This window comes from Eretmochelys imbricata, chromosome 1 (genome assembly GCF_965152235.1).
Source record: "Eretmochelys imbricata isolate rEreImb1 chromosome 1, rEreImb1.hap1, whole genome shotgun sequence".
NCBI classification, from domain to species: domain Eukaryota; kingdom Metazoa; phylum Chordata; order Testudines; family Cheloniidae; genus Eretmochelys; species Eretmochelys imbricata.
Window position 1 is genome coordinate 124,785,384 of NC_135572.1, and position 15,651 is coordinate 124,801,034.

At 40.8% G+C, this 15,651-nt stretch overlaps 1 protein-coding gene across 3 annotated transcripts in view; it reads left to right on the forward strand.

Moving 5' to 3' along the window:
• Positions 1-10,450, forward strand: part of JADE3 (jade family PHD finger 3) — an 83,710-nt gene extending 73,260 nt beyond the window's left edge. For all 3 annotated transcript variants that reach the window (XM_077815038.1, XM_077815029.1, XM_077815048.1), the window contains 5 exons: positions 1,267-1,434; positions 2,575-2,691; positions 4,052-4,525; positions 5,939-6,056; positions 7,122-10,450. In XM_077815038.1, the coding sequence (XP_077671164.1) occupies positions 1,267-1,434; positions 2,575-2,691; positions 4,052-4,525; positions 5,939-6,056; positions 7,122-8,020 (1,776 nt within the window). In that variant the 3' untranslated portion in view covers positions 8,021-10,450. The remainder of the gene's footprint in view (positions 1-1,266; positions 1,435-2,574; positions 2,692-4,051; positions 4,526-5,938; positions 6,057-7,121) is intronic.
• Positions 10,451-15,651: the final 5,201 nt, after the last annotated feature.

A 15,651-nucleotide genomic window follows, 5' to 3' on the forward strand; every position in this document is an offset into this window, starting at 1 on the left:
CATGTATATTGTTTTAGTCTAGAAACACTAGCTCTGTGAAGTCTATTGAGTGCCTTGAGGCACTAGAATCCTTAGGGTTGGTTGGCATTAGGGAGACTTAAATTAAAAACAAAAAATCAGACAGTAGTGTTGCGGGCCCTAGTGTAGACAGGGCTTCTGATTCTTTAAGCTCTGCGTCCTCTAGTGCTGCTCAGAACATCTCTAATAAATTTGAGTTTTAAAACCGTGGCTGCAGCTAGTGGCCATCTAAAAGTAGGGCTTTCGACATTGCTAACTCTGAAGCAGGAATGGTAGGAAACTTCTGACAAACATCTGTTAATAAACAGGGCCTTAGAGTAGTCATGTGGAATCAGACATTTGTGGAAACAAGTAGTTTGAGACTTTTAGCACATATATATTAAAAATGAGTATCCTTATCAATGAGGATCTCTATTTCCATTTCTCAAACTTTGCAAACCATGCATTCCTCAGAGCTGGAAATGTGGACACACAGAAGATTCTAAGTTGTTTCCACAATTTTTGCTGCACTCTACAATTTTTTAAAGTATTGCAAGCCTCCATTTAGAAGAAAAAAATTTCAGTTGGCAGGATACAATCAACATAGTTATGAACTGCTGTGGTAATCCTAACAGTCTCCAGCCAAACAGCTGTAGCAAAGGTGTGAAGATTGGGGGGGGGGTTTATGACCCTAAGTGACCTTCAAAACGTATACCTGGAACCATTGTAAATGGTATTATTAATCACAGGAAATTGCTATTTTTTTCATGTAACTTTTTTTATTAAATTTCTAGAGCTACCATTGTAGAAAGACAAATGGAATAGTAAGGATCCTTCAGCACCATGTTTTACATGTGTATATTTTAACATAAATTTTACAAAGAAAAGGGAAAATAATTTGTGGGAACCATAACTTTTGCATCCCTTGACTTTGTTTGAACTATAATCCTAGCTTTCTATGGAGAGATTATCAAAGATACAAAGGACAGTTAGTGCTTACCTTTTATTGGCTTTCAGTGGTAGTTGGGTACCCAGCTGCTCTCTTTGCCTCTGAAAGCCACCCACCCCATTACAATTAACATTTAATTTGTGTCCATTCTGGTATGTGTGTGTTTGATAAGGAGGTACTAATTACATCCAAGAGAAAGTGTTGTGTTTGGATAAGATTTGTAGAATGTAGTTTTTTAATAATATGATAGTCATTGATGTAAGCCTCTGATATTGTCTCACCTATATGCTGAAGCAGAGAGAATTTTCCTTTGTCCCAAGGCATGTTACGGAATCTTAAAGGTTCCCGAAGGCAGCTGGTTGTGTCGCACTTGTGTTCTGGGAATACATCCTCAGTGTCTCCTGTGTCCAAAGAGAGGAGGTGCCATGAAAGCTACTAGAACAGGGACCAAGTGGGCACATGTGAGCTGTGCCCTCTGGATTCCAGAGGTAAAACTAATTTATGTACCTTTTTTTTTTACAAATTCTTTCTCATCATTATCCTTACCCCGTACTGTGCCCAATCTTAATGTTGAGTTAAGGGGATAATAATTAATACTAGATGATGTTCTGATGAGGTTTGTATGATTTATAAAAATTGGACCATCCAAGTCATGTACTGCTAAGAATAGCATTCTTTTCCTTCTATTTATTGTAGTAAGCACTTTTTAGCCATGTTACAAGCATCTGACTGACTTACATGGAAGCATTACTGTTGCAAGCCACTACAATTTATGGACTATTACTTATTTAGTTTTCCTTCTCTTTTACTTACACACTTGACTTATTTCCTGATAAAATAGCATGTGCATCCTCAGTGTAATGTGTAGCTACAGAGCAACGGTTTTCGTTGAGTGATTTGAATTTCTCTGTTCTGTGTAATATTTTTAACAGTTGCTGTGTACTTTACCTGGTTTCACAACGTTGCATAGTGACATAGTGATTGTTCTGAAATGAGAACATCATTTAAATTAATGCAGTATGTGCAAAGTGTGTTTTCAGATCATTGGACAGTAATTTTTAATTTCCAGTTACAGAAATTCTCAGAAAATTACATTATTATCTTGGTTAAAAAGAATTTAATCACTGCTAAAGTAGACTTACAAATTCAGTGAGTATAACCATGTTTTATCTTTCGAAGTATCCTAAATCTCTCAATGAAAGAAGATTAGAGCATTTATAAAACGGGCTATACAGTCAGAAATCTATGTAAGGAGATGGATTATAAATCAGGAATTTCATTAATGTGAAGGAATATAGATTTACATAATTGTAATGAAACTGGAATGATCCAAAACTTGTGGTGGTGGAAAGATGGATCAAGATTAATATTGAACCATAGGCTAAGCTCTATGTGCATTCCCACCTGCTGGACTCTGCAGGGTCCCAAGCCTCAAACTCCTTCAAGCCCCTGCTTTCCATCACTGCTTCTCACATTTCTTTGCCAGTTTACCAGATGCTGTAGCAATGTAGTTTGATTTTACTGGAGGTATTTGTTTTCTTACTAATGTACTAAAAAGTAGATTGATTTTTTTTAAATTTTTTTTAAATTGTCCTGATAAATGCTTCCTGTACTATTGTTGTTTGCAGGTTAGCATTGCTTGCCCAGAAAGGATGGAACCAATCACAAAAGTGTCTCACATTCCGCCAAGTCGATGGGCTTTAGTCTGTAGCTTATGCAAACTTAAAACCGGTGCTTGCATTCAGGTATGTACCAGTTCTGCAATGACTTCGATCAATCTGAGCATGAAAAATAGAATTTGGATTTAAATAGCATTTTTCACATTCCTAATGCTTCATAATGGCAGTGACTGTTTGCAAACGTGGCACCTGCCATGCTCTTAGCAATAGCTCATTAAACAGTCTTGGACATTCGGAAACTTTTGAGCTAGAGCAGAGATTTTCAAAGTGTGTGTGAGGGGGAGAGATGAGATTATCAGGGGGTGAGGGCATGTGGACCTGACTGGGCCGAGATGAGGAGGGGGCTCTGTCTGTTAGAGGAAGGGGACAGGGCTTTGTGCGGGCTTTCTCAGCTACTGGGACCAGTCTCCCTGTCCCTCCTGGTCTTTCACTGCTGCAGCAGCCACCGACCGGCAGTTACCCTCCTCTGCCGAGGAGGCTGGCAGGGGACCAGAGGGGTGCACCTGGTGAGTACTGACCCTCCCCCTCCTGAACCCATCAGCCCTTCCGTGTGGCCTGGGGACACAGAGCCCTGTCTGCTTCCCCTGCCGTACAGAGCCTGTGCAGGAAAGTGTATGGGGCCACACTGAAGGGCTCACAGGCTCAGGAGGGGGTTGGGTCAGTACTCACCAGATGCAACCTTCCAGTCCCTGGCTGACCCTAGCCCTTCAGCGTGGCCCTGTTGAATTCCCTTGTGTGGGGAGGAGCAACAAAGGCACCTCCTGCCCTTGGTCTCCTGGGTGCCAGGCACACCTTCCTGCCCTGTCTCTTAGAAACGGGTGAAGGGGGAGGTGTATGCATGGACCTGAATCTCTGAAGTGGGCTCAGAAAAAAAAAAAATTGGCAACTCCTGAGCTTGTGTCCTGGTCAACACAAAGAACTGCCTTTGAATAAAGCTGTGAGATGTTTAACTACCAAGCGGACAATTGCCAGAGATGGACAGAAGTGTCTTCAATTTAACATCTTACTCACAGAAGAAAATAAGTTCTAAACTTACATTCCTTTTGAAACAGGATGTAATTATAGGTTCTGTGAAATCAGAGGAAGAAAATACTGGAACTGTTAGCCGGATAACCCAGTTCCGCTTAGATTTGGTTTTGTCAGATGTACTAAATATTTATATGTTTGAATTTCCCTACTTAAGATTAAATTACAGTTTTTATTAGAACACTTATTTTTATGGGATTTTAATGTGGAAGAATTGACTTGCTTTGGGATGAAACTTAACATTGTTTCTCAGCTGAGGAGTACTTAAGGCTCATTAAATTTTTAAGTATAACATGGAAAAGTGTATTTAAAGGGGTGGGTTTTATATAACTTAAGCATTCCTTGGTCCTTTTTCTCCTTTTGTTGCTACTATTGGCTGACTCTAGTGTTTCACTCATAGTGCTCTGTGAAAAGCTGCATCACTGCCTTTCATGTCACCTGTGCCTTTGAGCATAGCCTAGAGATGAAGGCCATTTTGGACGATGGGGATGAGGTCAAGTTCAAGTCGTACTGCCTAAAGCATAGCAAAAACAAGCAGAATTCGGTGCCTGACGTTGAGGAGAACCCCAAGAGCATGGCAGACCAGAAGCAAACAGAGAGTGAGAAAACCAGTTTGCGTGCTCAGAAACTGAGAGAGCTGGAGGAGGAGTTCTACTCGTTAGTTAAAGTGGAAGATGTTGCAGCAGAACTGGGCCTTCCTAAAATTGCTGTGGACTTCATTTATAATTACTGGAAATTAAAGCGGAAAAGTAACCTTAACAAACCATTGTTTCCTCCCAAGGAGGATGAAGAAAATGGCTTGGTGCAGCCAAAAGAAGACAGCATTCATACCCGCATGAGGATGTTCATGCATTTGAGGCAGGATCTAGAAAGGGTAAGAGTTTGGATGGTAAAGGTTTTTTGACTACATACCTATAGGTGAGCGAGGCTCTTGCCTTAAACGCTGTGCTTAAAATTTCTTGTAAATGCTTTTTTCAACTTTCTTATGATGAAATCAGAAGTATATTACGTCCAACTTTGTCTGAAAAGTCCCTTGACGTCAGAGTCCGAGAACTAATGTGTAAACTTCTGCCAGAAACAATTGTGGTGTTGATTTCGGCACAAGTTTACAATTTTATTTTTTTACAGGAAAATTATTCAAAATGAATTTTTTTTAATGTGGTGATATTTTGAAATGTCTGAAATGAGAACAAAGTTTTCTGAACTTATTGACAATTTTTGTGGAATATTTCAACTTTTTGTCTCATTTTGGGATTAAAACAAATGTTGGAATTTCTTATAGGGCAAATTCTGATTTTCGAACAGGTCTAATTGTGTGTCATGGGGAACACTCAGCAAATATTGTTCAACAAAACATAGGCTGTCTGTTCCACAACATTTTAGACATTTCATCAAGAGATTTAGCACCTGATTCTGCTCCCATTATAGTGGGTGGAAATATTGCTATTAATGTAAATGAGTGAGTGAAAGTAGAGGGCTATAACCCCTGGAATAGACTTAAAACCCCCCCAAAACTATTAAAACCATCATCCAAAAGGACTAGTTCTGAAAGCCTTTCAAAACTGGCAAAATTGTGTGGGAATTGAGAGCCTCATTTTAAAGGTGACCTGTAAATCACTGTGTCAAATTTCAGCAATATGAGAGCTAAGCGGCCAATAGCCAGACTGACTGGGGGACCTTAACTTGAATCTTATTTAAGATTCATGAAGTACCCATGTCACTGTGGTTTTCTAGTATAAGTGTGCTGTTAAGAAAAAAAACTATTGTATGTTTTTGTAAAATGTATGTATAAAATTGCAGTAGCTTCAGAAAAACACAATATGGCTGTATTTACAAAAAAAACACTTAGCCTTCCTGCAGCCTGGTCCCACACAATTGCAGTACTAGTGGGAGTAATGTACCAGAGTAGCAGCTGGTGATCTGAATGGGCTATGTGGTGTTTAAGAAAGGAGGGTGGGGGGGAAGTGAGTTCTAAAATCTGCTTGATGGCTCTTCTTTTAACCTACTTATTTGTTCACTTGTTGTTAATATAGATGGGACTTTGACCAACTGCTTTGCAGATTGCTTTTAGCATCTTCTTTAATGATTTAAAAAAAAATCCTTGCAATTGAAAATACTTGGCTTATAGTTGCATATGATTCTATGAAATTCACCATGGAGCTTTTTGATTATAGGGCTTTCTCTACATGTGTGAAGATGCTTTGTTCGAGAATTCAAATGTTAATGTAACATTCTTGACCACTTTTTAAAAAAAGAAAATTCTAGATTTTTTTTTTTTAAACTGTAGGTACGGAATCTCTGCTACATGGTGAGCAGAAGAGAGAAACTGAAACTGTCCCACAGTAAAGTACACGAACAAGTCTTCAATTTGCAAGTCCAGCTCATTAATCAGGAAATTGCAGCAGGTAATCTATACATACAAAATACCAGTAATTGTATCGGTTAAAGATTCTGACTCTGGGTATGTCTGCCCAAGGTCACTGTTGGCATTTTAAACACTGTGAACCTGTGTTTTTAATGGGCTCTTGCGAGTATGCACTCTCCTTGCCAGCTTTCCTAATTAGTGGCACATGCAGAGCATTTTCATCTTCTCCAGAGTCATACTTTGGTATCTCATCTGTATATGGCACCCCATAAATATCTAGGATAGGATGGAATACCAATCACTGTAGCATCTAGGTACCACAGCTGTATTACTGGTATCTGCATCAGGCAGGTTGTGGGATTTTCTCTTTGGGTTACCGTTCTATGCTCCCATTTTCCCCACAGTGGCTATATATTGCACACGTCTATTGGTCGCTCCCCAGTTGAAGGAAAATTGCTCACTTGCTGTTAATTGTTTCCTTCAGACAGAGATGGGGAGAATGATTGATAAAAATTCACACTATTCTCATATCTCCTTCCATAGGTCATGAATGTTTCAAACGAGTTTCTCAGTTTGCAATTTGTCATTTTTGTCCACCCCACATAATGTTTTATGAAGTTAAAAATGGATAGTAGCTGCCCTGGAACGCTAATGTTCCCAAAACAACTGTGTGCCTTGCTTTTTCTAGTGAACGTCATGAAACAATGATTGAAGCTTCTGGAATGAGGAAGAATATGTACTCTGTATGATTATTTTTAACTGAATGCAGGGGCTGTGCATTTATATAACACAGTCTGTAATATGTTGGGTGAAAAAACGTTTTAAAGTATACCTAGCTTTATACTATAAATTTGAAGAAAAAACTGTCCTTACAGAATAGAAATATTAAAATGCTTCCATAAGTTCTGTTTGGTGCTTTGGAACAATTTAATTTTTAGTTAACAGCTTCTCCTTAACATCCTAAATGCACCTCAGTAGTAATTGTTAGACTAATTGAAAATGCTCCTTAATGTGTGTGCGCTCTTTAAAGGCAGGAAAACTATTAACTAAGCTTAAGGAAAGTCTTACCACCTTTTAAATACATCTTTTCTGTTTTCTCTCTCAGGCCATTCTCTGACAAGTGCACTAGAGAACACACTGTTCTACCCACCTCCCAGAATCACCTTGAAATTAAAAATGCCCAAATCGGCACTGGGTGACTGCAGAAATAACTCGATGAAACCTGGCAACAGACCCCTTTCTCCTGACAACATCACCGTTTATAACAAAAGGAACATGCAGATGTCAAAGGAGTCATTTGAAATTAAAGCAAAATCATACTCTAGGTATCCGCATGATAACCGAAGTAATGGGTTATTGGTAGGGATTGGCAAGACTAGGAATGAAACAAAAGATTCTGGACCTGCACAGTCACCAGAGTTTCATCGTGGGCAGTCATCTGGTAAACCATTAGCACTTCAAGCTGCATTGCATGGACAGTCTTCCATTGGGAATGGAAAAATGCAGCAAGAGAACTCAAGACTTAAGAAATCCAATGGCTTAATGGGCAGGGCTGGAGATGTAACTCAGAGAGACAGGTCCAGCCAGACACCATATGAACAAGAATCTGTGCTCACTGCTCATTTGGCTAGTCAAAGCAATTTTAGAAAATCTACAATAGAACATTTTAGCAGGTCCTTTAAAGAGGCTACCAACAGTTTGGTGAGGACCACAGAAGATCTGAGGTGCTGTGAAAAGCCAACAAGGAGGCTTTCAACAAAAGAACGTTTGTGGAGCAAGCAGACTCTTGAATTCCAGACAGGAGGAGCTCCGTACCAGGATAATGATGGGTATTGCCCTGATTTGGAGCTAAGTGACTCTGAAGCTGAAAGTGATGAGAATAAAGAACAAGTCAGATTAAGGAGAAGCAGCTCAGAGAGAGAAAGCCAAAGTAAAGACTTTGGTAGAGATTGTCACAATAGAAACAAAAAAAATATAATTTCTCACAGTTCAGTACAAAGGTGATTATAAACCCCTAAGGGGTAACTCAGCCTTTGCATAATCCAGTGTATTGGCGCAAACCTAGGCATCAGAGGGTTTCAGAAAACAGTGTAGGATTTACATTAGGAAGAAATGCAGTGAAAAAGAAGAGAGTAGTTTTCAGTAGTGAATTGGCTTGCGATTTTAAAGGGATAGTCAAGGTTGTGTAGAAATCAATATGCTTTATTACAGGTTAACATCTGGGGGAGTATGGAGCTGTTAATCTTTGCATAACTCCAGGAGCTGCTTCCTTTTTACCTGCTTTTGTGTAAGGCATTGTTAAAAATGTCAATTTTGTGCTGCTGGACCAGGTATTAAAGGAGTCCTTGCATTGCTCTGTAACATGCTGTAAAAGATTAATGCAGACACTAAAACTGCATTCCTGTTGCACCTGCAATATGACCCTGATCAGCAAAAACTTAAGCATGTGCTTAAAACTTTAAGCACATGAATAGTTCCATTGACTCCAGTGGGAGTACTCACACACTTTAAATTTAAAGCACATGTTTAAATTCTCTGTTGGACTGTGGTCTAAGTGACTACTAAATGGGGATCCTGTTCTGCAGAAAGGTTAGAACTCCAGTGATGCTTGTAACTCCTCTCTGCAGCGTAGAAGCAAGCATCACAAATGCTGCCAAACTCACTGACCTCTAGATGTGCCCCCATACTTTGCTCTGGCTAAAGGCTGTGTTTCTCTTGACAGTAATTCACTTTATTTTGTAAATATTCAACTTCTAGTACTTCCGTTTTTTTATCTTTGTACATAGTTGCTTGTTGTGGGATGCACTTGTAAATATTTTACCCAGCTAACAAGTAAAGATGACTAAATTTGTGGATAGTGTTTACAAAAGTAGATGTACTACTTCAAAGAAAAATGTGATTTGACACTTAAATTTTAGGCAATCACCGATGATGCCAGGTTCCTCTTGAAACTTGAGGTTTCACATCTGGAGGCATTTATACCTGGTATGTTAAAAAATAAGCTTGAACTAAAAATCATTTTGTCTGACCTGTTTTCTGTGGGCTAAAATTTCCAAGCCTAGGTGACTAAATAGGGGTTTAGGAGCTTAACTTTAGGAACATAGGTTTGAAAAAATTTAGCCAGTCATTATTTGAAGCACGTTTTTATTGCTAGATAAATCTGGAAACATATGTAAGACCTATGACTACGTTAAGCTGCTTAGCCACCTCTACTTAGTTTCTGTTTCCCAAACTAAAAGTGCTTTGCACAAGTTTTAAAAGTTGCAAATGCTAATATGCTAACTTTCACCCAACCTCAGCAAAAAGTCCCATTTTCTTCTTTACAGCATGTGATTTGTTTTGTTTGAATAAAAAAAAAAAAAGTTCTGTTAACCAAGAGTAATTCTGTCGTGTGACTGATGAAATGGGCAAAGTCCACTGTCCCGCATCAAGGGCTGAAATGGAGCATAGGCATTGCAGAGAGCCTTGCATTATAGCCTCCTTTGCTTGGGATGAATTTCATCCAAAAAGGAAATGTTAAACTCCCAATGTAAAGACGTTTAGCAGAATACAAATGACAGCTTGATTTTTCTTAAAAGCCTTAATTTGGGAAAGTACAAAAAAATACTTTAGATGATTTAACTTGGAAATTTTCCTCACAATAGTTACTGGTCAGGAGCTAGACAACACTTCAAGTAGAGAAATACAAAATAAACTTTGCAGTTCTGTGCTCTTTGTTTCATGAACCCTTAATTTTCTTTCATGTCTTGATTTTCTGTATATTTGTGTAATTTGTCTTTCTAGAGATGTATTTTCAAATTTTCTTTTGGTGTAAATATGCAGTAGCATTTTTAGGTTTCCATATATTTTATTTTAATGGGAAGTACTTTTTGTTCCTAAGCCATTGGTCATTCAGAATGAGTAAACAAACACACATTTGTATTCTAGCTCTGATTCTTAGTTCTCCTTCAATATTTATTATTAATCCTTTTTCCGGCCACAAAATTCTGTGCAGCTTATCTTGGGAACATTTATCTTGGAGGCCAGCAGAGTAGTCATGTTTCATGTCCAGCAGCATATGAAAAAGATGAGGGGAGGGAAATGGTGCTTCAGCAAAAATTCAAATTTTTGCTTCATTGGGGATGTAACTCTTTCCAGTGGGGGCAATAGTTTTGCTATTTTTACATGATTTTAATAGATACATGAAGGAGCCCTTGGTTTTGTAGTTCTTAAATATAGTCCCCAAAGTGTACTTGCTAGTTTTTATTGTGTGTTCGGTGGCTAACTGTTTGAAGTATTACCTCTTAACCTTATTTGTTAATTTTGTGTTTTGCATTTTGTTTTTATATATACACACACGCGCGCACACACAATTTTCCAAGATGGAATCAGTCTTTTACAGATGTCCCCTTTTTACAAGTACTTTTTCATTAAATTATGAAACTGCTAACAGTATTTTTATTTGTTGTGATTTATTCAGGGCTTTATCCTTTGTGTGGGTATGTTGCTAAACCAATCAATTTACCAAAAGTGATTCCATACTTATCAAGTGCAAATTAATATTTTTGCATACTCAGAAGCATTTTAATGAGTTGGTGCTTTAGCAAAACTGTTTCCCGCACAACCTCCTGAAAAAGAAACTCCAAAGATGGTGATTGGACAGGATACTTTGGAAACTGACCTCATCCAGGCTTATCTGGTAAACAGTTAACTTTTCTGTTTTTTATTACTGGCCATCAAGGTAAACATACAGGCAGCTTACCACACAAGCCTTACTTAACACTTGTGTTCCTCCTTCACTGTGGAAAGTGACCTTCATTTTTGCCTGGCTGGGTACAACTAAATATGGGGGAAAAATATAAATGGGCCATGTACACTTGTCCACACACAGACGTGGTGCTGTGGTATGATACAAATGAGGTGGATGGTGCTTCGGGATTAATGGAGCTAAGCCACATCTCTGTGGGTTTTTTTTTTCTTATGTACAGCACCCTGAAGTACCACCTGCTGTCACTGGCTGGAGGTGCAGCACACCTGGCTACTGTTGAGCCACTTCTGGCTCTTCAGGAAATAATTTCATGCAGCAAAGGCACAGAACAGGAATGCCGTTTCCAAGGGGCTAGCCCCTCAAAGGAAAAGAGTAGGGCTGTTTGCTTGTCAAAGGGATGCACCCTGAAAATAGTCACCAGTCCATTCCTTTTCTCTCTCTCTCTCTCTAAGGTGGAATAGATGTTTTCATTTGTTCTCCCCTGAGCTGGAAGAGTAAATGTACCAAAAGATTCCAACGCTGCCCTTCTCTGCTCCCTCTGTCACAATTCAGATTCCCCAGCTGGGTTTTCCAACTGCAGCCCTCCAGGGTTTTAACTTCACTGTCCCCACATTTGGAAGCAGATGGCTAGCAGCTTCCAACCTTTGACTTGCTCCCCTCCCAAAGACCTGTACTATTTTTTTATCTGGTCCTGACTGGCAACAGACACTGCTTTCTTCAGGGGCCACATGAGATTTGTTGAGGATTAAATCGGGACAATTAGCCCCCATCTTTTTTAGACAAATGGTGGTTAAGGCAACTCAACTGATTCCTAAGTGTCAGGAATCTGCCTGTTTTGATTCCCAAAAGAGCCAAAAAAGAAAGGGAAAATCCCAAAACAAATGAATCTTCCCTACTCCATTTGTATCACATTCACAGATTTAATCATAGCGCATGCATATGTTTTACTGATGACCGAAACCTTCCCTAAAATACTTACCCCACAAAACACCAGACCGCCCTGTCACTGCTCAGACTTCCTGCTAGCTTTGCCCCTGCTTTTCCAGACTCAGGAAGAATTTTGAGTGTTAGGGAGCATGTGTGGGGGGGAAACAGTGTATTCTTAGCATGAGAGTGTTTGGTTGGAAGAGTTCACTTCCAACCAAAGCGGCCGTATTAATATCTTTAGAGGTCCTAAGCACTGAAAAGATTATGGTGTTGCCCCTATGTTGTTCAAAATAAAAATACCGTAAAATAAAATGTTTCGAAATGACACAAAACTTACATGTATGCTGAAATTAAAATAGCTTCTTTCTAGATTTTCTGATTGCAAAATTCTGGATAAATTCATCGAAGCTGACTCGACGAAGCATGTCTGCTTCCAGACACAATAGGGAAAGTGAACCAAGTCTGTCTTGACACATTGTTGTTCTCTGAGGGTTTTTTATTCTTTTTGGCTGAGAAAAAGAGCATTCTGCGGAGCAGTAATCATCAATGTTAGAAAAATACGTAGTGCAATCTCTACGTTTGAAAATACACATTGTATTCCGTCTTTCAATATTGTGTCATGAAGATCCATGTGACTGAATTTCATTTTTCCTGTTTCATTAAACTTTGTACGCATGCAACTGTGGAACTGCCGTACTTCAAAGAGATTCATGTTCAAGTCAACAGGGTATGAGTCAACTAGCTTTTGGGAACGTTGTGAATATTGTTCGTCAGATAAGTCCATATTGTATAGAAAAGACTATCTACTTGATACTTTTGTACATTTCACCTCTCCTCTTCTTATGAGCTTCAAGTGTATCAATTATAGCGTAGTAAGTAGATACGCAAAATTTGTCTCTAGGATTCAATGCTGTTTCTGTTGCACTGCTATCATTTGCTTGTTTTTTCCTGATTTGCTTGCGGGACTGGGCTTCTTTGTAGTAAGTATCAGGCAAGATGTCTTTTGATAGGTCTTCAAATCTTTCGAAATCATTCCTCAAAGTGTGTAAGTGGTCTGCTAATGATTGACAGAGGTCTCGCACATGTTTTCAAATTCAATTCTTTTTCTTGGAGAGCTTGACTTGTGTGGTAAAAGTGTTGTAAAATTTCATTCCACATGGTCAACATGAATTCAAACTCTAGTTCTTGCATCTTGTTTGCAACGTTTTCTGCCTCTAGTATAGTTTCTCCCTTTTGTGATTGGTCTTCAGCTATACTTCCTAATGCATCCACAATCTTTGAGTAGGACTCCAGAATTGCACTTGTTGCCACTGCATGTGCCTCCCAGCAAGTATTAAAGATTTCAACACAAGATCGTTTTAAGAACTGCCCATCGATGTGTTGAGGCAGAGAAAAATGTATAAAGTAACTGGACTGTTGAGAAAAAACTTACTGCCACTGGACAACAATCAACAGCACTGTGGCCAACAAGATTGAGAAAGTGTGCAGCACATGGTATGAATAGGGCATATTTGTTCTGTTCTAAAAGCTGCTTCTGCATTCGTTGATAACGCCCTGACATGTTGGCAGCGTTGTCATAAGATTGACATCTGCACTTTGAGAAAGTGTGTAGTGGAGTGTAAGGAAGTCTAACAAAGTTCTGATTTTTCCCATGATGACTACTTCGATGCTTTTTTTGAAATATCAAATTCCCTGCCCCCCAAACTTTTTTCTGGGGTGCCCCCTGCTTTGCGGGTGCCCTAAGCACGTGCTTAGTCTGCCTACTGGGTAATCCAGCCCTGGAGCTGACCTGTGGAGAAGTAAAGTAGGTAGTATGCAAGTTGGCGGATGAGGAGTACTTCTGAGTAGGTGGGAGTTGGTTTGGAGGGAGTTGAGGAAGCCTGAAGTTTCTAAGCTGCTTGGGGGATGGGCTGAGTGCAATGAGGTACTAGTTGATTAGTGGGACAAATAAGGAGACATGGGCTGAGTTGGAAGGTGCACCTCTTTTGCTGCCCAGTTCCCCGCCTTATCCCCAGCAAAAGGCTTCCAGTGATGCCTTTGACCAGTGTGTCCTCACGTTCTCTTTGAAAATATAGTCAACTTCCAGGATAGGGTGTAGGGAAGGGTTGCAGATTGCTACCTGCAGCCCCAGTACTTATTCTGGGCACCACAACTGTTAAGAAGAGGGGTTTTTATCAGTATGAGTTTGGGATGAGTACATTGGTTTCACCACTTATGCTTACAAGTGAGTTTGCCCAGATCATCCCAAACGAGTGCCAATAAAATCTGTACACTACCCCCACAGCATTATGTATCTTGGCTATGCCCCCCTATTTACAGAGGGAACAATTTAGTGTTTCACAACTATTATTGATTCTGTTTTTTATCCTGGCCCTTGTAATGTCAGGCTCCCTTTGCACCATGCATCCCAAACCCCAGGTGGGGTGAAATTCTAAATGTTAAAATTTCAAAAAATTACTCCAAATATCTCTGTAATACTTAAGTTTTGATTTCTGATACCCCTGTTAGGAGAGAGAGAGGAAAACACAATATATCTTTTAAAAGGGGGAGGGGAGGAGAGGACCTCAGGGAATTATAGACCAGTTGTCTAACTTTGATACCTGGGAAAATACTGGAACAAATGATTGATCATTTATAATCACCTAGAGCAGGGGTTGGCAACCTTTCAGAAGTGGTGTGCCAAGTCTTCATTTATTCACTCTAATTTAAGGTTTTGTGTACCAATAATACATTAACGTTTTTTAGAAGGTGTCTATGTCTATATAACTAAACTAAGGTGTCTCTGTCTGTATAATTAAACTATTGTCGTATGTGTAAACAAGGTTTTCAAAATGTTTAAGAAGCTTAATTTAAAATTAAATTAAAATGCTGACCTTACACCGCCAGCCCGCTGCCGGCCTGGAGTTCCGTTCACCTAGGCTGGCAGCAGGCTGAGCGGGGCCTGCGGCCAGGTCCCCGGCTGGCAAGGGGCCGGCAGCCAGAACCCCAGACCAGCAGTGGGCTGAGCGGCTCAGCCCGCTGCCATTCTGGGGTCCCGGCCTTGTCCACATACAGTGGGTACCTACCTTCTCCCTGGTTCTAGCCCATTTTCTTCCCCTCTCTGCACTGAGATGAGGGTGGGAGTGGGCTGAGAACAGGGCTGGCGGTGAAGGAGCAGGCTGGCGGTTGGGGTGCAGGGTCTGGCTAGGAGCTAGAATGAGGGCGGGAGCTCAGTGTTGGGGCAGGAGGTTTCGGTGTGGAGTGCTTACCTGGGCAGCTCCATTGGTGCAAGGGGTGCAGGTGGGGAGGGGCGTGTGTGCAGGAGCTCCCGTTTGGTGCTCTGGGTGGGGGGTGCAATAGCCAAGGCATGGGGTGTGGGGGGGTGCAGGGGTCAGGGCAGGAGGCTGGGTGTGTGTAGGGGGTGAGGGAGGTCAGGGCAGGGGGCTGGGAGTATGGGCTGGGGTCATGGAGGTGCTCCCAGCCCCCTGCCCTGAGCGGCTCACAGCAGGAGGGGACATGCTGATTCCACCCCCTTCCCCAAGGTCCCCGGAGCAGAGAGCACACTGCAGCTCCACTTTTCCCTCTCCCCCTCCATAGCAAGGGCCCTCAGCTGATCGGTCACAGGGAGGGAGAGAAGGAGGGGCAGGAACCCAGCTGGGGGAAGAGGTGGGGGGAAGCTTGCCTGCCCTGCAAGGAGGGAGTGGTGGGCAGGGGGCCGGAGAAGAGCAGGCCGGGCCGGATTTTTAATGGCATGCTGCTGTCTGCCGGGGTCCCCAGCAGACAGCAGCGTGCCATTAAAAATCGGCACGCGTGCCATAGGTTGCTGACCCCTGACCTAGAAGATAATAACTAACATGGATTTGTCAAGAACAAATCATGCCAAGCTGATCTAATTTCTTTTTCACTGTTGTTGGCCTATTGGACGAGGGAAGCTGTCTATGCACTATTAGTAAGGTTTCTGACACAGTACTATGTGACCTTC